The following is a 23817-nucleotide window of genomic DNA, read 5'->3' as shown; positions in this document are numbered from 1 at the left end:
GTCAGGAAATACCAAAAGCGGTAGAAAAACAATCAGAGGAGTAGAAATTGATGATCAATTCAGTCAAGACACGAGTATAATCAGTTACCATCAGCAACAAAAATCAGCATCAATTTTACGTATTTCTCCTTTCGAGTTTGAATTCCCACCCTGCGATTGTTGATTCTTGGTTGATGTTGACATGATAAACCTCTTTTTTTTCGATCCAAATTGATGATATCATGTTGAGCCAAGACATGATTGTCGCCTTAATGATTGTATAAATGTGCAGCTACTTGTATATCTATTCATAAATCATGTTTGTGTATTGGCGTAATTTGTTTTGTGATGGTGGTGAACTTCTTGGTTACCAATTAATTGATTTTACCTAAAACGACCGCCTTTTTCTGTTGGTGGAGGGGTAAACATATTGCCATGATTGGCAGGAATTTTGATTTCGTATCTGTCAAGCGGTAATAATTGATTGGTATCGATACAGTCATGTACCCAATCAACTGAAACTACTGATTGTATAGGGTTGACAGAAATCGCATCAAGTATGTCTAAATGATTTGGATCAATTGGTGTTTCATCAGGAGATAATGGTAAAATGTAGATATTTGCTTCAGGTTGCGGTAAGATCAATCCCCCACCGGTCAACTAAATTGATATTCAGCTTGAGCTCGTTACACTTTGTCTTATTTGGCAAATAGTAGCCTTACGGTGATCAACAGTTCGATCGATTTCTTTTCTCTTGATGAACCGGTTACATGAAATCCCAGAGGTAATAGACTTCGCTCAAACACCTTTTTGTCGAAAGAAACACTGGGATAGGGTTTGATTTGGATATGATTTCGCAATGTCGAAGGGGAATCATTGTTAGATTCTAGAAGCGTAATAGCGGAATCAGATCTGCTCAACGGTATATTTGGTTGAGGCCTAGACGATGAAGGCGCAGTTCTGATCAGATTGGTGTCTTCCATTGTTGTTTTTGTAACTCTTTCTGTCGTACTTGATAAAGGTAGATGCGGTGATAGAAGTGAGATTACACCTTGATCAGTATTCTGTTTAGGTAATTCTGGTGTTGCAGGTCGTCCTTCTATTTCCGTTTCCAACTCTATATTAGGCTTAACATCCTCATTCCCATCTATTGTTATTATGTTTTGATGATTTCCATTATCGAGTTTGTCATGGGAGGCACGTGCTCGTGAGATCGACCGTCTACGTGACATAAGGATCAGTACAATATATGCGACTAGCAAAATTACAACACAATCCAAGCTTACTGGTCTATACTGATCTCTGTTGATTCCTCGTTGATCAATCCCGCTTCTTCGTCAACTTCTATCAGTGAACCTGAAGCATCATCTTCACGTGTTGTTTGAACATCCTGCTTATCATTCAATCCATGCGTTGCATCTTCTTGGGGTGAGGTAACGATCATCGGCGTATTGCTTTGATTAACATCTTTGTTATTCGCGATTCTGGCTGAAAGCGGTAATGTAGGGTCCGTAGCTGGGCAAGTGGCCGGAGCGTTACTTCTCGGATTTCCAGCTTCATCATAATGGTTAAGGAGATGTTCGAATGGGTTAGGTGGAACAGATTTGACTGGAGATGAAGATGAGGATTGAGACTGAGATTGAGATTGTATGAAAGGAGGTTCACCAAATGGGGTTATATTAACATGTTGAGGATCGAATGTACCTCTATAAATCAGTCTCAGTCAGACCATTTTAACTTCTTGCATATTTAAGCTTATGTCAAGAAGTTGAAAATGATAACTTACTTTATTTCCCAACCTCCATAATTATCCGCATAACCGATCACTCGATCTTCCCATTCACAAAGATCTAACCATTCTTGTCTCAATACAATCTTCCTCTTATTATGGGGTAAACCTATTGGTAATTTACCTTGAATTGTGGAGTAATACCTAATCAAATCATCATCTCTCCAATCTTGTTGATGTTCTAAAGATGTTAAATCAGGTCCTGAAGTATTGATTTGTAATACAACATTTTGTGGATATCCTGGATTTAAAGGTAAGATTATACGACATGAAGATGAAGTTGGCGTTTTTGATGTCTGTCCACCATGTCTCTATGTAAGGTCATTAGAGTTGAGTTGAAATTAGCGATCAATCTTATACTTGACTATTTGAATGGAAATAGACGCATACCCTAATAATTCCAATCAATCTATCTATTTCTTCTTTACTTTTCCAAGCAGAATCACTTCCAGATGAATGTACGTGAAATGTAAACCCTTTAAAGAAAGCTGACGTTGACTGTTTTCTCCTATTATTTGCTGTTCGATTAGACGAATTTCGTAGAGCTGCAGGACCCGTAGGCGGAAGTTGAGCAGGAGGTGTAGGTCGTGAGGAACTTGCTGAGTCTTCGTGACGAGAACTCTCGATCCGTAATAGGTTATCTAAATTTCTTGATTGATTGGAAGTGAGTCTAGCTCTTACTCCACCGCCTCCGCCTCCGCCACCGCTTCGAACCGATGTGTTTCTTGGTTCTCTAGGTGGAGATCTTTTAAATCTATCTCTATTTCTGGATGTGTAAGGATCATGGTCTATTCTAGCTCTATAAGTCGACCTTGGAGACCTATCTCTATCATTTGATCTATCACGGATGATCCTATCTCTCTCATAATGTGGATCTCTACTATCCCTTGGACTTCTTGTAGGTGAATAATCTCTACGATTATACCTTTCTATAGATGACGATGATGATGGTGGTGGTGGTGGTGTAGGTGAAGGTGAATAGTGCTGATGTCCGTTCCTGAAACTACGAGATGAGGATGGGATTGGTATAGATGAAGATGGAGGAATGTTAGTGGAGTTTGGTGGTCTAATTCTATCTCTCAACATTGTTTGCTAGAGTATGATGAGACAGTGAAGTATGTATGTTATTGATGCGACTTTAACATTTCCAGAAATGTGAGGTTTGATACTGTTATCTCTTCATGGTGAGTCTGTCAGGCCTGTACGATGCCTTGAGGTATATCATGTTAGGGTTAGGCAAAAGAGGTCGGTCATCAACAAATGTAATGACACAAGACGAGATATACAACACATTGATGTTATGAAAATATATGTGGTCAATGCATTCCTCAACTTTTGCGTTTCGGATTATCTGCATCTTGATACGCGAAGGTTTCGTACCTTTTCAAGAGTTACGTAATGCATGTTACAATAACAGAAACAATAATACTTTAACGAAGAAGAAAGCCAGTTAAGCATTTAAGCTGTTCAACCGACATTATCGAAGATGAACGTTAATGTCGCAGTCTAGACAGATATAGATTGTTCATCGCAATAGCACAATGGTTATTGTCATTCTCATCAATCTCATATATTTCAATGGACTTCTTCAACTAATTTGATGATTCATTTATTTATTCATTTTACTATACTTTTTGAATATTTCGATTAATTTTAACTTCATTTGATTCTTCTCTTTTAGATTTTCATCGTTATTCTTTTCTCTCTTTTTTATTTTCCTTTTTCATCCTTTTTCACCCTTTCTATCCTATTCCATATACATACTACCCTTTCCGCTTTATCAGATATACAAGAATTCTCAATATATATATATATAAACAGTTTCATTTACAAGTAAATACACACAAAGCAAGATGATAGATACTGATGACAAATAACTACATGAATAGATAAAGTATGAGATCTCCCAATACAAACAGCCATATAGCAATGATTTACTTTAAATTGATTGGTATTATATTCCTTGTGAAGACGGTATTTCATGTACTGAAACCTGAGTTGGTGAAGGTTGTATTATCATTTTTTCGTTATAATTATTATCATTACCATTAATTATTGGATATCTCTGTTTTTCTTCTTGATGTTGTTTCTCATTCACATTTTGATATTGATAGTGCTGATGATACGGTATATCAAGTTGAGTTTGAGGTAAAATCATATGCTGCTGTTGTTGTTGATATATATGCTGAGGCTGATGCTGAGGCTGCATCTGGTATTGTGGTAATTGCTGTTGCTGTTGATCATATTGTAAACCAATCATTCCATTAATCACATCTTTCTTATCATTATCCATCTGCTGTTGCGAGATGTATTGATTACTTTGATCTCCATGACCATTAAAGTTCGCATTCATTATACTTGAATCTTCATTATCATTGTTCAGATTGACCGGTAAACTTTCAAAACTATTATCACCATCATTTCCATTTTCAGCATTTTCAGCAGCATCGGCTTTTGCTTTTTTTGCTTTTGCTTTTCTACCTGGTCTACCTTCATCAGGTACACCAGGTTGTACAGTCCACCAACCACCTTTACCACCTGAATCATCAGGTACATTATCAGGTTTATTCACGCGGACAAACATTTTTCTGTAAGATCAAACGAAAGCCACTTAGTCAGTTGAACCTAGTCTGTTTATATATCGACGAAATAGTTTAACTCACTTTAAAGATAAATTATGTCTGATAGAATTTTGCCATCCAGCAGTTTTCTTTTCATCCAAAGTTTTAAAGAAAGGAAATCTATCTGCTATCGAACTATAAATTTGTGATAATTGTAATCTACAATCAGGTGCGTTTTCAATTGCGTGTCTAATCATTTCATGATATGGATAAGGTGGTTTACAATCATATCCAGGTGCATCGCCTTCTGTAGGTAATTCATTTTGTTTACGACCCGCACCGGTTCCAGTATTGTTTGAATCGTTGATGTTGGTTTTTGAAGCTGATGATTCAGTGGTAGATGGAATGATCTGTGAAACAATTGAAGATTGACTTGCAGTTGATGAGTTTGGTGCTTTTCTTGATAATGGTATCGTAGTTGAAATAGCATCTTCTTCCTCAACACCAAACGATCCATTTGATGCTGTATCATTCAAAGGTACAATATAATCTATATCTTCACTGACCTGAGGTAAGAAATTGCCAAATCCGTTAATATTGCCTAATGCTCTGGGTGGTGATAAAGTACCTCTTGATAATCGATTTTTCCTTATTAGGTTATTTGACATCAATTCTCTTGCAGATCCAATACCACCTATTGTTCTTCTTCTTTTATGCCCATGTCCATTAGCTTGAGTATGACTTAATACAGACGTAATAGGTGAACCTTCAACAGCTTCTGCAGCAGCTAATAAACCATGTAATCCATCTGATGTTGAAGCTCTACGACGATGTCCTAATTCAGGTGACTGACTTGCATGTCTCTTCCTATTGGCAATTTTACTTCTTCCTCTTAAGAGACCTTGAGTCAATTCATCAACTGCTTCATCTAGCTGATATTCCGGTGAATTGATTAGTGCATCTTGATCATCATCATCAGGAAGTGATTTTGCTCCTATAGTAGGCGTTTTATCTGCCAATGTAGCGATTTCAGCGAAATCTTCCAATATTGATCTTGCAGGTGTATCAGGTAGATGTCGTTTGGAACTTGAAATAGGTGATACAAGTGTAGATTGTGTTGGTGATCTGGACGTCTGCTTGATACCATTGACTTTGTTTGAGGACGATATTTTCCTAGATGCTAGACCAGTAGTTTTGATTGTGGGTTTTATCGGTTCTTCAACTTCATCTTCATCCGCTATGTCTTTACCATGCCATACCAAGCCACGTATATTTGGTGGTTCACAAGAGGTACCTGTTGGATAATCCCATTGAGAGTGAGGGAAAGCAGCCAAAACAGCTTTCGATATTTCTTCTACTTCCGGGGCTCTGGGGAACCTTTCGAGTAATAAATGCCGAATCCCATTCAGTGGCATGCAGGGGGTTAAGACGGTATGCGGTGGAGGTAGATGATGAAAGTTTGTTCGGAGCCTGATATTATGATCACATCGTAAGTGCATGTCCGAGCAGCTGAGTGAATTCGTATATCATGATGAACCGCTAACAAATACACTGCAAGGAATGAAAGGATGTACCAAACTTACCAAGATATCAAATCGATACTAGCACCATTTCTTAAAACCATTTTCGCTTCAAAAGCAGGTGCTAAAGGACTACTACCATTTTTCGTATTATTCGTAACTCGAGATTCATTTACCATTAATCTATTTGAATGTTGTTTTTTATCGTTATTCATCAATATATCTTGTGGTTTTTCAAGTCCGCTTCCATCCTGATAATTATTTCCATTTGTTTCGTTATCATCAGCCTCATCATCATCATCATCAAATAGTTTTCTTTCGATTTTAGTTCTATCACTTGCTAAACCTCTTTCTGATCTACCATATTCACCTGGTCTATAAGGTGAAAAAGGTGTATAACTACTAGTATAATTCTGTGAATGATATCTTGATGATGAAGGATGATTTGGATCAAATGAAGGTGGAAATTTCAATGTTCCAATTGAATTATTTAGTATTATACCTGATCCAGAACCTGCTGCTGTAGTTGATATTGATATTGTAGATGCTGTAGATGGTGACATTGATAACGGAGTAGGATAGAGTTTGTTTATCGTTGTTGTCGTTGTCATTTCTTTATCTTGATGAGCTTTAGATGCTTTACGAGGTGATGTACGTATTGGTGATGCCTAATATAACAAAGATTATTATATCAGTATGCCACATTGATGGTCAAGTCATATAGGTGAAGAATGCACTTTTAGCAGGTTCAGGAATAAGATAATGTAGGTAGACTCACTTGACTAACACCAATTGAATTTTTAGCTACGGGCATACTTGATTACCTTTATTTCTTGTATCTTTACGAGCTACCAAACTATCAGAGAACCCAAATTATCTATTCCTATCTTTCAATGTACTATTCCTTCTATTCCTGAAACCTATTGAGCCGATCTTTTCAATACAAAGAAATCGTCAATTAGTCATTTCACATTCTAAAGCATCATATACAATGTGATTGAAGCATAGTAGACGGAGTAATGGGAATCAATAATGATAGGAGAGGATAAGTTTTTTGCTTGAGGTATAAACAAGGATATTCTCTGTTAATTTCGTAGAAAGAGGCTTTCTTCTGTTTTTCCTTTTCCCTCTGAGATTGTTATTATTTATTTGTGTTTTTCCCAAACCTCCACTTTTTTGGGTGATGATCCGTTCTAATTGGAAGAAAGAATAAGAAAACTCACCTTATATCCCCCTAAAAATGCAAGATTTCTAAATCACGTTACTTGATGATGATGAGCGAAGAGAACAAAGTCGAAAGGATTGGATATATATATATTGCCAGAATGGAGCTGGAACGTTTTTCTGAATATTTGTATGAAGATGAAGATGATACCACAAAGAAAGGTGGTGGGTATATGTAGGGATTTTTATTTATCGAATGGAAAAAGGTGGAGGTTCAAAGGATGTAAGAGTGAACGTAGAATCTACCTACTGAAATAATAAGTTACTTGATTGACTATCTAAGTCTTTTGCTATGTAAATGGTATATCATGAACATGAACAACGATGACCAAATCAACAACAAATGACAATAACATTCGATGGTTTGGTTGGATGGATTACCTTGAAGAGATTTTGTCTGGAATACAAATCGCTACAGTGTAATCAAATTTCAGGGTAAACACAAACAAAGTTAATCGAAAAACAACAAAAACAAATTAACTTATAAACAAATCGTTCATAACTACTGACGTAGCATACATAGCATTGATTAATCTCGCTCACAACAATCCATCGTGCATGCATATAACATCCTCTCATCAACAAAATGATATATAACAGTCTTTATATGCATAGACACTCTTACAAATGTACATGCGCGAATGACAACAACAAACTATATAGGAGTTACAGAATGCCACGAATACGAGATCTGAGTTTTAAGGTATCAACAATATCAATAATAATATATAACCACGTTTCGGTAATACGACGTCATCAAAGTCTGTGCACTCTGGACCAAATCTATTTTTCTATATTTCTATACATGTACAAACTATGTAGGCTTCTCGTAATCTTTCGAGAAATCAATACCCTATAGAACGTCAATTATGCATGTCAGTATGCATGCAGCTTTTAAGAAGACATGTCCATTGGGAATGCATCTTTCACAAATTGAAATTGCACAAGGTTGAGATGGGAATAGGTCGGAATGTAAGGAACCAAGGACGTACCTGTTCCTTCATATGGGTATTGGTGATCTTCAACGCTCTCGTAGTCTTCTTCTTCTTTTTCACTGGACCAACTGGTACAGCTTTGGTAGTTGCAGGAATCGCTGCACTTGATGTAAGTTCCTCTGAAAGGTTCAAGATGGTATATCAGTATATATTTCTGTCTGTGCGTTTCCAGATTAGCAGATGCAAACTCACGTTCAGCGAGAAGCTTCGTTACATCATCGGTTTCCGTCATAGGTACATCTGCCCATGAGAAGATGAATTCTGACACGCGAAACAAGTCAGTACTACTCTTGTTTGTGCCCGGGAGGCAGACTTGGTAGGTGAATAGTCAGGGTAAGGTGAACCAACTTGGTTGCTCGTAGATTTTAAAGGTGATATACTCACCTTCATCAACTTTTTTACCAGCTAAACCCTTTTCTCTCTCATGATCCCAAAAAACAGTTTTCCATCTTGAATTACCACCTTCAGTCACACCAAAACCATTCAAATTCTTTCTACCTAATCTAGGTAACGGTATATCTTTAAAAGGTCCAGTCAAACCTCTCATGATTAATATATCACCTTTTTGTTCTAATTCACCTAAAGGATTTATACCGTTTGGCATTGCTTCTCTCAAGTTCTTAACAGGTATTCCTGATATAGGTGTTGAATGTATACGTATATGTGAACGTATTTCTGCTATTGAATTTAATGTTAAATCGGGCTATGTCAAAAAGACGCGTCCCGATTAGCATTGATTAGAGTAAATCTCATTTGTGCAGATTATGGTCAAGCCAAACGGATGTTTTCAAGCAGACTGAGTATAAGAGATGTATCAGTACAACTCACGATATACATAAATACATTGTTCACTTCTCTGAATTCTACCTTATCCATGGCTTTCAGCTGTTCTAACGCAGCTGTAGCATCCAAACCTGGCGAAGTTTCTTGTACTCGAAAATATGCATCATGATAACTCATTGTGGATGCTCTCTAAGGAAAGCAGGTTGAACTTCGTGAGCATTAACATCATTATAACACACTATACCTTTATAATTAGGCGCCGCACAAGGAGGCAACTCAAAGCCTGTTCAATAGACATTGACTCACTTTTAATTGATGGAACAAGTCTATAGCAGCAGTTCTAACATCTTTATACATACCATGACTTGCAGAATATATCGGTCTTCCATCCGCCCCCATCGGTACATCTGACACCACGAAAGTCAATAACAAGATGCTTAATATTCAATCAACAGATACAACTAAGGGAGGATGTTACATACTTGGCTTCAACCTTTTGCTTTCTCCATCTGTACCTGCTTCTTGCTTCACTCCTGGTACACTAGATGCTCTACCATTAGGTTGAGGGGAAGTGGATGCCCATGATGGCGTTTTCCTTTTACCTGGTTGCATATTGGACGGTCCTGCTGCTGTTGAGCCGGAATATCTTCCTTCAAATCCGGAATCTTGGAAGTTGGAAGATTGGCCAAAAATGGAATAGTGTAAGTCTACTATCTCTGAGTAGCACAATACTCTGATGGTCTGAGCTAATTGACGTTGTGGCCAGGAAGTTAAAGAATAGTGCAAGATGAAGAAAGATGAACGAAAGCAATATTGCTCAAAGAAGTTAATGCTTCACCAGAGTGGAGGCCAGGAGATAAACGCAATAACGGAATCAAATATCAAAGCAAGTCGCAAGATCAGAAGCTCGTCGTAAACGTCAGTCAACCTTGGTTATTTTGATTGTGTTTGTCCACCATGTTTGTATTATCTAACAGTCTTCACTTTAAACCCCGTGCGATCAAAGCAATCGAGAACGGTCTACCAGCATGCAATATGGTCGATACATCGACCTGGACTTACGAAGACTCAACCTTGACTGGTTTCGCATTTCTGCGAAAAACGTTGAATCCCAGAACAACGCAATGGTGCGAGTCAACCTTTATGACCAGAGCGTGTAAATATGTTGTAGAGGATAACAGAGGTGGCGGTGTCATCTCTATTACGGAAGTTCGATCCAAGGATGAGGTCGTAAGTGATTTCATACGGTTGCTGAGTCAAGGTTACTGAGTCAAGTTTGCTGATCTAAAAAAAAATACACAGCTCAGTAGAGATGAACTTTGCCAAGCATGGATAGCTGGCTTAAATATCTGTAACAATTTCGCTTATATACACGCCCATCTTAAGGACAAATGCAAAGACGATCGAAACCTGTTGATTGAAATCCAACGGGTTGAGGTAATATTGAAACAGGCAAGCTTTCTCGCCGCTGAAACATGCAATGATTGACAGAACGGCGCTAATATATCAGCTATTCTTCTGTAAACCTAGTGGAGAGGTTTAGCTTGTAAGTGAAACAAATATACTGTCCGTATCCCGTGCAACGTTAGTCAGCTAACTCTGGTCATTTAGGGGAGCTCAACCTAGCTCTTACTATTTTAGATAAATGCGAAGAGGAGGGTGTAGTACCAGAACGTTGGGCACATTTAGGTGAATTTAATATCCACAACGTAAAACTTTGCGGATTCCACCTCAACAAGCATTCAAAGTATACCGATATATCACCATTATTCATCATTGCTGCCAAAAAATTACTCTCTGGTGTCAAAAATTTAGATTTTCAGATATCATTTGAAAATCTCAGACAAAAAGCAGTGGGTGATCAAAAAATTCCAATGATTGAATTCACCTTAGATTCACTTGAAATACCTACATTGAAACGTGCAGCAGCGACTGTATCAATTGAACAAGTCCCTACATCTAACGGCAAAGCCAAAACTGAAGAGGAAATGGGTGGTGGTTTAGCTACACATGAATTAGGTGCCAATGCTAGTTGATCATACATCAGCGATGATAATGCATCATACGATGAGACTACGTCATTAGTAAGTTCTCGGTGAATTCCCTACCGTTCTCTTGCTTGTTCACGCTGTTGACTTGATTTCAATCTCTATCTCTCACTCTGGTCTTCTAGTCAAGTAACAACAATGAATCATCGTGCTCGCTTGTTCTCGTTTAGATTGCTGTTTTTGCTTTTTCGTGTTTATACGTTTAAATTGGTTGTTGTACATGAAAGCTTACGCAAACATTCTGCTTATGGTCGTCGTTGTATGTAATATGTAGTAGATACCTTTATCACCAGATGAAGATTTGACCGTTAAATGGGTATGGGTATAAATAGAGAAATGAGGATTAACAGGGTGAGTACTACTTAATATGAGTATCATCAATATAATCTCAAAATATGACCAATTGACCAAGGGATAACAAGTGTCCATCCTCCGGATATGACATTGACTGAATCGTTGTTCTCCTCTCCTTTCCCTGAACCCTTCAAAACGCTATACTCTAGTCGTGGTTGACAGTAGTGTGACAATGACAAAATGATCATCAATTGGAACCGTGCGTTTTGTTTTATTTTAAATAGGAGACTAAAAATCTTTTCACATGAATAAGGAGGGCCAATGCGTTGAATATTTTTTCGTTTTGCATTTATCATCTCTAAGTTAGCTATTCATGTACTGACTATACTGGTGAAGCTGTTCCTCTATCATATACTATATATTGATATGCGCTTTGATCATCGTTGAGCAATCATGTCACTTGTATAGCTGGAAATCATTCATCATCCGAGTGAAATGGGTTATAAGATCAAGACAAACGGAAGACCAAGTTGGAGTGAATATTATGATTCTACCAGAGGTAGTTGTGAAGCCTCAAAGAACGATATGAGAGATCAGTATAGAGATGGAGGGTATAGAAGATCCAAATCTGAATCGAGATCAAGGTCAAGGTCAAGATCAAGATCACCAGTACCATCATCAAGAAAAGAAAATCGATTTTTACCGACTTCCACATCACCACCACTACAACCACCACCACCAACACGACTCCGACCATCGTTACTATTGTCGTATAGACCGGATAATAATGATTCATTAGAACGTAGACATCAAGATCAAATAGAAAGATTCAGAAATATATTGAGACCTAAACCGATATTCGCAGGGAAAACATTCTATATACATATTGAAGGTGGACGTAGAAAGTATCCATCATATGGTTTGATTGAGATGATTAGAGTGAGTTTCAGATTTTATTTATTGTTGATGAAGAAGTAAGGGTTATACAAACTTTGATGATATGGACTGTGTCTGTACCAAAATAGACGTTAAAAGGATCTATTTATTGTTAAACAGTAAAATTGATTTGAATGAGTCCTAATGATGATACTAATGCTTGCTTTTTTACTTTTGTTCTTCTTTTGGAAATAACAGCGTCATGGAGGCAGCCTATGTCGAGATCCTGATTCGATGAATGTAACCAACATAATTGTAAATTTGTCACAAGCTACAACACCATTTGATGTAGTTTACTCGATTGATAAATTATTTAATAGAAAAATTAGACGTCCAAGTTTTGGACAATGGAATTTAGATAATATAATTACATATTTAGCTAAATTATCAGGATCATCACATAATCATTCAAATTCAAATTCTAAATCAAGTTTATTACAAAGAAAAGTGGTTTTGAGAGAAGAATGGTTAGTAGAATGTATAGAAAAAGGTAGATTGATAGAGGAAGAAGATTATTATGGAGGTTGGGAAGTAAGGTAAGCTTTTTGTAAACTTTTGTTTTCCTTGCTGGTCTACTTCACATTGCCTTTCTAGAGTTTAATAAACTGAATAGAACGTTGACCAACGTACATTCTGTATATAGGGGGACTTATGACCCATACTGCGTTAACGATCGCAAAAGATCACCTAGTCCTCATATCGTGTATTCTCCATTGAGAAAAGATAATTCCGTATCATCTTCACCCGACTGTTCATCGAGACGTGAACAACATCGACTATCGAGTGTTTCACCTCCTCCATCACCTCCCCCGCCGCCACCACCTTTTGAGATTTCAACCAAACTACCTTCAGATCCTCGTAAACTCTTAAGCAAAACAAGCTCAAACACGAACTCTTCCAATACGAACGATGACGTTAATCGTAACAATAACCTGGAAATTTCTCTTCATGATTCTACACATCAACAAGCAAAGGATTCAACCACTTCAACCTCGTCAAACTCCATCCAAGAAGAGCTCGAAGGTCCTGAATTACCGCCGGGATTCCGAAGGAGAACCGGTTTAGTTTATCAAACTGATATAGATTCTAATCATGGCGATGGAAAGGTAAAGGACGAGGAGAGACCCTCGACCCTGCCCAACGGTCAAAATGTTGAAACCCCATCACTTGTGCCACCAGATGATGGATCACTGGACAAGCAGAATGTCTCTGAGAAATCGGTAGAGCGAGATATCGATCCAAATTTATCAGCTCAAACAGCACATCTAGAAGAGAAACAAAAGGAACAAGTAGGCGAGAAAAAAGATGAATATATGGAAAGAGTGATACAGGTCAAACAAGAGATCATTCCCTCGGAGTAAGTGAATGGACTCGAAAAATCAATTACCATCATCTTATCGCTAACAGATCATGTGACATCAATAGAGTACCTGATGTTAAGCCCGACCTAGCTCTCTTGAACAGTACAGGGGATGGGCAATCTCCAAAGCCTAGTTCTGCACCTTCTCCAACGCAAAGCAATATCTCTGATCGCTTGCTCACCCCAATATCCATGACGTCTCAGTTTCCCATGGACCGCCCCAAGGCAGAACTTCTTCCTCGCTCTGTTCACCCAGTCGCATCATCAACTAAGAACAAGACAAATACCATTTCAGCAACGAAGAAAGCACTCAACCCCACTTGCAGCTCTTCTTCTTCTTCTTCTTCAATCCCTCCCACCGCCAGACAATCAATACCTAGAAAGTCAGCTAATCCAAAAAGGGAAAAGAAAATCACCAATCGCACTGAAGTACCGAAATTTGCGACTGGCAAAAATCCGGAGAAGAAAGTTTTCAATAATGGATTATCCCCCTTGACTTTTCATATTTTTGATTCGGGTAATAGTAGAGAAAAGAGTTTTGCTGAAATGCTCATCAGTGTAAGTTTACTTCTCAATGCTGATCTAAAGATCATTGTTGTTATTCCAATCACCCCCAAAATCTCATACAGGGTCAAGCTGACCTTTGGCCTTTTCGTTTTTGAATATCAAAGGCGAACGGAGGTATTATAGCTTCAGCTACATATGCGACATATAATATTATACCTTTATCACCTAATGAAGATCTAACAGATCATTTTCATATTCAAAGTTTCATTCAAGATATTGAAAAGCAGCCTGGAAGAATGGCAGTTTCAGCTGATTGGATACAAGATTGTATACAAGCTCAACGTTTATTACCACTTGATAATTATACAATATCGCTAAATAACTTAAATAGCCACGTTGATGGTGAAGAAGAAGAAGGAGAAGAGGAAGAGAGCGATTGTGGTGATGTAGGTTCAGATTCGTTTCAATAGGTATCTGATAGCGACATCTTGTCTTCAACTCAAATCGACCATTCAAAAAAGGGATCTTCATCTAGTACGGGAGGAGATAGGAAAAAAACTAGGTATTAGTAGTAGAGCTGATTGTAGGACCGAACGTGTATGATATTATACATAATTCGTAAATTTCATTCAAGTTCGTTATTCACAACTTCATTTATGGATGTGAACCATCTCCAAAATTCATTGGAAAGTCTATATATATCAAAAAAGTCAGTTGTGATCAATGCAAGAGAGTCTGGCGACATACCTGATAATTCACGTCCTTCAACTAATTTAACCAGATCATGGCGATTCATACTGTCGTGAATAATGAATGATTAGCTCACTGTTAGAATATCGAAACTAAATATGACTCACTTGACACAAGCACTTTTCAAGGTATTCCATAGAGCTTCACTAGTCACACCTTTTGAATTTCTATGTTCAGCACCGGAAACATTTTGTTGTAAGAAAGAATAGCCCTCAGAGATATCTGAATGTTGTAATCTCAAGGCATCCAAGGCAGATTGGGCTGCTAAGGGATATTGACCTAAGTTCATATATGATATACCGAGATTGAATCTAGAAATAACAAAATTGTGATATACGTCAATTTATGAGCTCAATCAATGACAACGATAAAGATAAGATCAGTTACCCCCCAAACGGGAACTCACAAAGCTCGGACGAAATTAGGATGTAACTCTAAAGCTTTATGGTAGTATTTGATAGCTTCGTTTGATCTGCCGCTATTAGCCAGTGTAGCTCCAAGTCGGTTATACATCAACCAATCCTGGATATACATTGTTCGGCTTGTGAGCCCCATGCGGTTCCTAGCCAAATTTTACTTACATCGGGTTTAACAGAAAGAGCAGAAAGGAAACAGTCTTCAGCTTTTTGGTATTCCTGGCAATCAATAGGTATTAGCTGTGTTTCCGTCGGTAAGAACAGCTCATTCAGCTTACCTCTGTACCATTAAACAAGACTCCAAGCGCAACTTGCACTTCAGCATCAACTTCTTCAGGATTCTGTCTAGCAATATTAATCAATCTCTCAATCAAGTTTTCTCTATCTATCTTATTCCAAACTTTTTTGGCTTTGTCAACCTCTTCATCATCCTTCTGGCTTGAAATGTTTACTGAAGTATTTTGAGTTTCATTCAATGCGATCCATTTTTCTAACATTGTACAAGCAGCTTCACTATCATTTTCGTTTGTATAACTGACTGCTAAAGCTAAATAAGTTGGTTTATAATTCGGTTCTAATTGAATGACTTTTGATAATGCTAAAATAGCAGATTCTTCTCTTTCATTTTCTTGTTGTTTCAATCCTAAATTATACCACGCTTCGAATGACGATGGTGAATTTTGTACTGCCGCTTCAAGTTCAAGTACACCCTATCAATGGAACGAGAAGAGCAAGTTAGCAAAAACCCTTCTACGTTTGAAGTCAATCCCTTTGACCAGTGTGATGAACATATGGTATTGCAGTACTAGACTAGTGAAAGTCGCAACACACCTTTAGAGTCGGAGACTCCTGTTCCCAATATGAGCCAAATTCACTAATACCAAAATACGGATTCTTATTTTGAAAAAGGTATCTTTCAGTCTGATCACCTAATCCCATACCCTTGAACGTCCTCGATTCATCGTTAGTTGATGATTTGAATTCTTCCCAATCTTCATGTAACCTATCCCATACTTGTTGTTGAGATATAGTTTGTTGAGGATTAGATGGGTTTTCAGCTTGTTTCATCACACCATTAAATCCCATAAACACCTCATCATCAAAATCATCTAATAAACCTTCTTCTGCCCAGTTCACACCTAATCCAGGTATCGATGTGCTATGTCTTAAAGCTTCTTCTAGGTTGTTCGGTACTCCACTTTTCTCTTTTCCACGTTCATATACATTATCTGACATAGTTGGATCAAATTGAGCTTCATCTTGATCGAAATGTACACTTTTACGTGACTGACTTTGACTATTATTTTCTGATGAACGTATCAAAGCTTCTTGATCTTGAAATGATGCTTCCCAGCTGCTATCATTCAGGATTTGAGTTCTTTTACCCGTTTGGAAGTTCGGTGGAGTAGCGTAAGGATCTAATGACGGTATCATACCATGCCGATATCCCAAATTACTATACGGAGCAGGAGATTCCATAACCTGATCCTGGTAAACTCTACTTTTTCCTTTCGCGTCACTTCCACTTTGGTCGACCATAAAGGCATCCGCCCAGCCATTCTCTCCATTGACTTTGGATGAAACTCTGTCAACTAATCTAGCACCTTCTCCCACTTCCTCACCGATCGCTTGTTCACCCTCGTCTATGACAACTCCACCATTTCCTAAGCCTTTCAATAACGACATAAATTTGCTTTCAGCCAATTTTAAATTGTCTTTTAGTATATTCGAATCTCCTTCTAGCTGATCAACAAACGATTGAGCAGTTTTGGCGAGGACATCTTGGGCTTGTGTGAGTGGTTCATTGGATGTAGACGGTATTTGCTGAGTATTGGTTTGTGATGATATACTTTCTTGATGGGGTAGATATTGTGGATAGGTAGGTATTTGGGAATGATAAGAAGGTTGATATGAGGGCTGTTGTGATAAAGGTCGTTTCCATGGAGCTATCATTGGCTGAGGCGGTGATATCGTTCGGTTTAGCTCTCTCGGTGCTGTTGCACTCTGCTGGGCGAACTCGTTTCCCCATCCAGCTGAGGTTCCAGAATTATATGGTGCATGGTGCACTTTACTAGAACCAGCTTGGGTGTGACCAAAGGCATCAGCCCATGATTGCTGGAATCCTGGTCGGACGACATCTTGTTGTCGAGGATGAGGAGGCGAAGGTAGATGCTGATGGAGGGAAATTAGGTCGAATGGTGTTTGAGCGGATTGAGTATTTCGAAAGTTGGATGATTGGGGTGTAGTAACCTGCTGAGTAGGTCTGAACGGCTACGATAAAGCAAACAAATCAGTCTTGTAGCAGTACGTCCAGAACTTTCTCCATACCTGCTTTGATGATCCAGCGATATTGGGTGTAGATACCAGTCGATCCTATTTGATTTTCGGTTAATTACGGGTACAAAAGTTGCTTGATAAAAATTATAAACTACTTACTTGCTGTAGAGAGTGATCTCTGTCCAATCTACCTTGTACATTCTTGAGAACATTACTTGGACCACAGTCAGCTGCAATGCTTGACATGGCTGACTATCCTTCCCCCGAGCGTTATTGTATGATTAGTATAAGAAGGTGAAAAAGAAAGAAAAGAAGATGAAGTCTGATTGTAAAATCAGAACATGCTTTTTTGATTGTATTATGTAGTTGTTTCATATTTTGTGTTGACCGGAATGATAATAACCGGGTAATGATAGAGCGCTATACTAAAAAGTATTTGTAATGGTCCATATCAGACGGACTCAAAAAGATCAACCCCATGCGGGGCTCGAACCCGCGACCTTAAGATCTTCTTAAATGAATTAGAAGTCTTACGCACTACCAGCTGTGCTAACAGGGCTGGTGGTTATTTGATGTTTTGCTAGATTTGACACAAAATATATAGTTTTAAACAGCAGACAGCAACGCCGATGCCATCGCTGAAGGTATTGACTAAGACTCATTCATGTTTTCTCTGTCCTCCTCTTTTGAGAGGCTAGGCAATGTCACTAAGAGAGTACAGAATGATAAGCCGCCAATACAGTTGTCGGAACAGACAATTGGGTATATTATATTATTCGTTGCGTTTGAATGCCTTGTTCGAGACACTTGATGTTGTTCACAGATTTTAGTCACATATGTACTACTCGTCGCCGGAATCCCTTTGTTCGGATCGTTGTAGTAGGTTCCCTTTATTCTTTACATGTAGATTCTCTTCATCACTCGGTCTTTGCGCAAAGTCGTGGGGTTACCTATCCAACATCATACCCGATCTCAATAGAACATGTCACCTATACCATACTCAATTTGAAACCTGCTTCCAGGTTTTCTAATGTGAGATAACGACTATACGACTACTATGATTATCGTGAGATAACCGTCCGAGTAAAATTGCGAAACATCATTATTTCATGTCGTTTCTGCAAAATCGTGATCTTGTGCTCGAACACATCATCTCTTACTCCTTGTCTTCCAGTTTGTTTGTTTTTTGTATATTTATCATCAGCGGAGAAAGTACAGGATATAATAAGCTCAGTTAATAGATAAATAAGTTACTGAATTTTCAAGACTACTACTTCCATGAGTATTCTATCTAGTCCTACTGGCAGATAAATTGGAATATGAGTTTCCAATATGAAAGGCTGACCCACGTAAATCTCATTACTCAAGTGTGAGTATCGAATGCGAAGATATTCAGGAACTCCTTTCATCTATCGGTACTTCTTCATCGATTGGATCATCTCCTCCTTTGATACAATTACTAATCACACTTTTAATCAAAACATATGAATACAAGTGATATATAATTGAATTCTTACACTTTTTCTTTCTAAAATATGTGTAAAGTCATCAAAATCGTTTCCACTCCGTCTAGTAGTCAAAGGAATGGCAGGATGTATATGAAGTATAATCAGATAATCAAAAAGTGACGATATATAATTTATTGCATCATTGGTTTCGTTAGATCTATATAAGTTATATATAAGAAATTAAATCAAATGTATATATATAAAGAAAAAATTAAGAGCAAGAAACGAATTGTAGACAAGGAATAATCGAAATGAAATGACACGCAAAGCTTCTAGCTCGTCATGAAGAGAAAAAAAAATATATAAAAAATACTGAATGGAACTATTTTACAACTTTGAAATTTTACAATCTTGAAGCGAAGGAACCAAATAAAGTTTATCTTCTAATTAACTCATCTGCAAAAATCACCATACCATATATATATATGTATATACAACAAACAAATCAACCTATTTAAATCAAGAAGTTGTTCCACTAAATCAATCCTTCTTCAAACCTTTTTTTTTGCCTAAGATTCAATCATTTCGATATCTTCACCACTTTGAGGAGAAGGTAATACAAAACCACCAGCTAAAACATCAACTAACCAATTTTTATCTTCAGGAGCTAAAGCAGGTTTTTCGGATTTCAATTTGGCTCTTTTAATTACAGGATGTTCAATTATGTTTTTGATTGTTGGTCTTTGATCTGGGTCAGATTTCATACAATTGGTGATTAAATCACATAATGCTGGAGATAGATATGATAAATCAACAACTGAAAAATCATCTGATCTTAATGATTGCCAAGGTAATCCACCATCAGGTACACATATATTTGTTGATACTTCAAGTACAACTAAACCGAAACTATTCAAAGTAAAAATATCAGCATATGATGTTTTGGATAATTTTGTAACGGACGGAACTTACCTGAAAATATCTGCAGCCATTACAAATATACCTCTTAACATTTCAGGTGGCATATAAACTCTATCACCCTCTCTTTCTAATTTTTCGATTTTATTACCTATACTCAATAAGGAACTATGACTTGATGATCCCAAACCTAAACCTGAGCCTTGTAGAATTTCTGATGGTTGCAATCTTGGATATCTTGTAGCTAAACCGAAATCACCAATTTTGAGCGAACCAGTTGATGAAATTAGTATGTTTGCTGGTTTGATATCGAAATGAATGACGCCATTAGAATGTATATGATCGATACCCTATAGAGGAGTTAGTTCATTAGTTGAATAATACAACCCGTGAAAAGAATAGCATTAAAACCTACATCACTCAATTCTCTAATAATCTTCCAAACTCTACCTTCATCTAACCTTTCAACAACTCTACCATATTCTTCAAGGAAAAAAGCCAATGAGCCTAAACAAAGTTCAGTTTGAATGAACAATTGTCTATTCTGTTCCCATGCATCTTCAAATTTAATCACATGTGAACAAGGGTTCTTAGATAAATGTCTCAAAATGTCAACTTCTTCTAAATGTCTTAATCTATCTTTTATACCATCAAAAACACCTCTAGCTTTTTTCACTGCCCATAAACCATCTCCATGTCTATCTTGAACTTTGACTACAGTTGAAAAGGCACCTTTACCTAAAACTTCTAAAGTGATAAATTTCTTTTCAAATAGATCTTCTTCTTCCGACTGTTGAACAGATGACGTAGCAGGATGTGATTGTCTATGATGTAATATTCTTTGTTGATGTGGTTTTGAAGGTGGTAAAGCAGGTAAAGATAATCTTGGCATTATACCCGAGCTGGTCGTTGACATACTTTTCATTGCTGAAGGAGGAGGTTGTTTAAGTTTGGGTTGAGGATGAGGAAGAGATACATTTGGTAACGTTGATGAAGAATTGGTTTTAGGACTTGGCGTAGGTGTTATAAGTTTTGATCGAGCAACTATATAGAGCAATTGATGAGTTGGGAAAAATTGACAATACAGCGATGGGATAGACTTACCGGCCAGCGCAGCTTTCTCACCACCATCTTTCGTCGGAGTACCTTCTTCTTCACTTTCGGATGTAAGACCATTACTTAATCTCCTTAATAATCCGATTCTGTTGACTTTACCTGTACCTGTACCTGCACCTAGAGTTAAAGGTTTCAAACCTTGAGCTTGGGCTGAACTACCACCGATTCTAACAGTTGGACTTGAGGCGGCATCATCTGTTTCCATCGCTGAGCCTTGATAATCAGGTGAAGATGATGTAGTTAATGTTAATTGAGGTACACCGGATCCAGGTCTTTTCTTCATTGTTGAGGGAGGTGGCATTTTCTTTGTCGAAGGAGGTGGTGGCATAAAAGTTGATCTCGTTGGTTTTGGTTGTATATTGATTTTAGTTGATTCTACTAAAGGTGGTACACCGGCATTGTTATCACTTGAAGAGGAATTTTCAGATTCAGATTCGAAAGGTGTTGAACCTAGTGTAGGTTGAGATGATGAATGTCCAATACCTCTTGGTGCTGTTGAAGAATGAGCAAAAGCGTTCTTTTTAACTGGAGTATCAGGCATAGAGGGCTTAGCTTCCCCATTTCCACTTTGACCTAAACTCAATCCTACACCACTTTCACCTAAGAAATCAAAGGCATTTTGTTTACCTGGCCAACCACTATTCATCATAGGTCCGATACCAGGTGTTTCAATATCCATACTACTAGATTGTCTTTCATCGCCCATTGAAGATGTTCTTTTTAACATTGCTGGACGACGTGGTCTACCAGATGCAGTAGGCTTCATCACTGAAGGCGGTGGAATGAGTAGTTTAGGTTTTGGTCGATCTTCATCTGCATCACCCATTGATACACCAGAATCACGTGGTTTAAACCTTCTACTGACTGTGTTATGCGGTTGTTCAAATGCTTCTTGAAGCGGTTTGACATCTTCAAATATTGGTGGCTCAGCAGGTGAAAAGGCGGATGCTGGTGGTGTGAGATTTGCAGTGGATAAGGATGAGAGAGAGGAGTTGGAATAGCTGAAGTCTGGTAGAGGTCCAAGGTTAGGTGTAAGGGATAGAGCTAATGATTTAGCACCAAATGATCGAGATAGTGAAGCACTATTTGCTGCATGTGGTAAACCTTCTCCGGAATTGATCCTTTTATGTGCTCTACCATTTGATGATGATGATGATGGTAATCCTGACATTCCTGAAGAACCAAATGTTGATGCTGGTCTAGTCTTCCTTACATGTATGTGAGAATTGCTTCCGAATAATTCATCTTTATCACTTGAACTCGTAGGTATCTGATCTAAAGAAATGGCTTTCTTAGTCATCGATCCTAATATTGGTCTTTCTGCATCTGTACCAGCTCTAGCTCTTAAAGGATGTGAAGTTGATAATCTCGGTATCCTCGATGATTCAGCTTTAGTATTATTGTTATTTGAGGAGAAAAGTGTTCCAGATGAACTACCATCTTGAGATTGAGATGTACGTATGGGTGGGAAAAGAGGTTGAGGTGGTGGTATAGGTAAACCATTGTTCATTAAAGGTGTTGGTGGTAGAAACGGTGATTCATCTTCTTCATCGTCGTTATTATCGTTATGATTTGACATCAGATGATTTGTAGTGAATTTCAAGGGACTTGATTGTTCACCTGAAGCTTTTCTTTCCTTTTCAGCGGATAAGAAAACACTCCTTGGATCTTCTTTATGTTTGGATGCTCTAGCTAAACTTCTGCTTTGTCCAGGTACTTTTCTAATTGGTGAGTCATCATCAACCAATTTCAATCTAGCAGTTGCACTTGCCATTCCACATGCTGGTGTCGGACTTTCTTCCAATGGTGATGAAGATGAATTCGTTGTCATCGTAGAATCTTTTCTCAACATTGTACTTGGATTTGAACGATTTTGTAGATATGCTAAACGTGATGGTGATGCTGAAGGAGAATATCCTTGGTGTTGATGTATATATCCACTATTATCTAAAGCACTTGGATGTAAGTTTACACCTAATCCATAACTTGGCCTAATTGGTGAAATCATGACGAAATCGTCGTCCTGTTGATGTTGCGAATGAGATGGTGAAGGTGATGGCGAAAGTTTATGTTTACCTTTTGATGATGGGAAAGGAGATTTAAACGATGATGATGACGATGTTGATGCTATTTGCGTTGCGGAAACTGCAAAAGGATTCGCCATAGGACTTGGACAAGTTCCAGTATTGGATCTAAAACCTATAGCTGTAGCTGTTGCCGATGAAGAAGAGCTACTACTACCTCCGCCCGCGGAGGATGATGAGGAGGATGAAGATGAGTCGGAAGAAGTTGAAGATTTACCAAAAGTTGAACTGCTAAACCAAGTTGTAGGTCTATTCAATCCTTTTGTTTTAGGTACTCTGAAATTTACTGTTGATGCTGAAGAAGGATTTGATGTGGATGATGAAGAAGAGGACGATTGATGTTGTTGAAGCACGGGCGCACCATTGTTTGATGAACGGGCTGTCATTGTTGTTATTGTCGCTGTTACTGATTGTAAGATACAAGTACTATGGTGCAATGGGAAAATGCCAAGTAACGATGTTTATGTTTATTGAGTGAAAAATGGAAGATGGGAAAAGAGGTTTGTCGATTTCAGTTATAAGCTGAGATTGAAATGTTTGTTTGAAAAAAAGGACGATGACGAATATCTAATTTGTCTACGAGCGTACGTGCGTTGTTTGGTATTGTTATCAGTACAAAGTTGAATGATATTGAGATATGAATGAGGCTTGTTGTGATCGATATTAAGTTATTCCAAAGAGATAAATATGTTTTACTAAGTGGAATAATGGTGAGAACTGGCTGGTTTATTGTGAAAAACTGTATAAAGTTGTGCCAATGATGTCGCGACCTGTTTATGCGTGTATGATGTTACAAAAGGTAATATTGAACG

General features: G+C 37.9%; 7 protein-coding genes and 1 non-coding gene across 8 annotated transcripts; 2 read left to right on the top strand and 6 right to left on the bottom strand.

The window, feature by feature from the left end:
* Window positions 1–363: 363 nt before the first annotated feature.
* Window positions 364–2854, bottom strand: L201_006937 (uncharacterized protein; the record flags this gene model as incomplete). Its single annotated transcript, XM_066222648.1, has 5 exons — window positions 364–639; window positions 702–1200; window positions 1266–1685; window positions 1766–2079; window positions 2159–2854. The coding sequence occupies 5 exons, from the start codon at window positions 2852–2854 to the stop codon at window positions 364–366; spliced, it is 2205 nt and encodes a 734-aa protein (XP_066078745.1).
* An 868-nt stretch (window positions 2855–3722) lies between these two features.
* L201_006936 (uncharacterized protein) lies at window positions 3723–6663 on the bottom strand (the record flags this gene model as incomplete). Its single annotated transcript, XM_066222647.1, has 4 exons — window positions 3723–4356; window positions 4432–5799; window positions 5913–6517; window positions 6628–6663. 4 exons carry the CDS (start codon window positions 6661–6663, stop codon window positions 3723–3725), a joined length of 2643 nt encoding a protein of 880 aa, XP_066078744.1.
* Window positions 6664–7887: 1224 nt separating this feature from the next.
* Window positions 7888–9463, bottom strand: L201_006935 (uncharacterized protein; the record flags this gene model as incomplete). The annotated part of the gene is made up of 7 exons (XM_066222646.1): window positions 7888–7926; window positions 8066–8187; window positions 8261–8329; window positions 8453–8771; window positions 8897–9040; window positions 9158–9258; window positions 9334–9463. 7 exons carry the CDS (start codon window positions 9461–9463, stop codon window positions 7888–7890), a joined length of 924 nt encoding a protein of 307 aa, XP_066078743.1.
* A 423-nt stretch (window positions 9464–9886) lies between these two features.
* L201_006934 (uncharacterized protein) lies at window positions 9887–10887 on the top strand (the record flags this gene model as incomplete). The annotated part of the gene is made up of 3 exons (XM_066222645.1): window positions 9887–10081; window positions 10382–10397; window positions 10463–10887. The coding sequence occupies 3 exons, from the start codon at window positions 9887–9889 to the stop codon at window positions 10885–10887; spliced, it is 636 nt and encodes a 211-aa protein (XP_066078742.1).
* Window positions 10888–11688: 801 nt separating this feature from the next.
* L201_006933 (uncharacterized protein) lies at window positions 11689–14466 on the top strand (the record flags this gene model as incomplete). Its single annotated transcript, XM_066222644.1, has 5 exons — window positions 11689–12132; window positions 12328–12665; window positions 12773–13486; window positions 13555–14047; window positions 14161–14466. The coding sequence occupies 5 exons, from the start codon at window positions 11689–11691 to the stop codon at window positions 14464–14466; spliced, it is 2295 nt and encodes a 764-aa protein (XP_066078741.1).
* Window positions 14467–14650: 184 nt separating this feature from the next.
* Window positions 14651–17685, bottom strand: L201_006932 (uncharacterized protein; the record flags this gene model as incomplete). The annotated part of the gene is made up of 9 exons (XM_066222643.1): window positions 14651–14688; window positions 14744–14793; window positions 14854–15057; window positions 15153–15268; window positions 15328–15381; window positions 15441–15872; window positions 15994–17433; window positions 17491–17535; window positions 17599–17685. The coding sequence occupies 9 exons, from the start codon at window positions 17683–17685 to the stop codon at window positions 14651–14653; spliced, it is 2466 nt and encodes an 821-aa protein (XP_066078740.1).
* A 226-nt stretch (window positions 17686–17911) lies between these two features.
* On the bottom strand, window positions 17912–17998 carry L201_006931. Its single transcript has one exon. It is a non-coding gene; the product is annotated as a tRNA-Arg (tRNA).
* Window positions 17999–19456: 1458 nt separating this feature from the next.
* Window positions 19457–23391, bottom strand: L201_006930 (uncharacterized protein; the record flags this gene model as incomplete). The annotated part of the gene is made up of 4 exons (XM_066222642.1): window positions 19457–19796; window positions 19860–20155; window positions 20221–20849; window positions 20910–23391. The coding sequence occupies 4 exons, from the start codon at window positions 23389–23391 to the stop codon at window positions 19457–19459; spliced, it is 3747 nt and encodes a 1248-aa protein (XP_066078739.1).
* Window positions 23392–23817: the final 426 nt, after the last annotated feature.

Source organism: Kwoniella dendrophila, chromosome 9, assembly GCF_036810415.1.
Source record: "Kwoniella dendrophila CBS 6074 chromosome 9, complete sequence".
Taxonomy (NCBI): Eukaryota; Fungi; Basidiomycota; class Tremellomycetes; order Tremellales; family Cryptococcaceae; genus Kwoniella; species Kwoniella dendrophila.
Note: the sequence above shows the minus strand (reverse complement) of the source record. Positions and strands in the feature narration are given on the sequence as shown.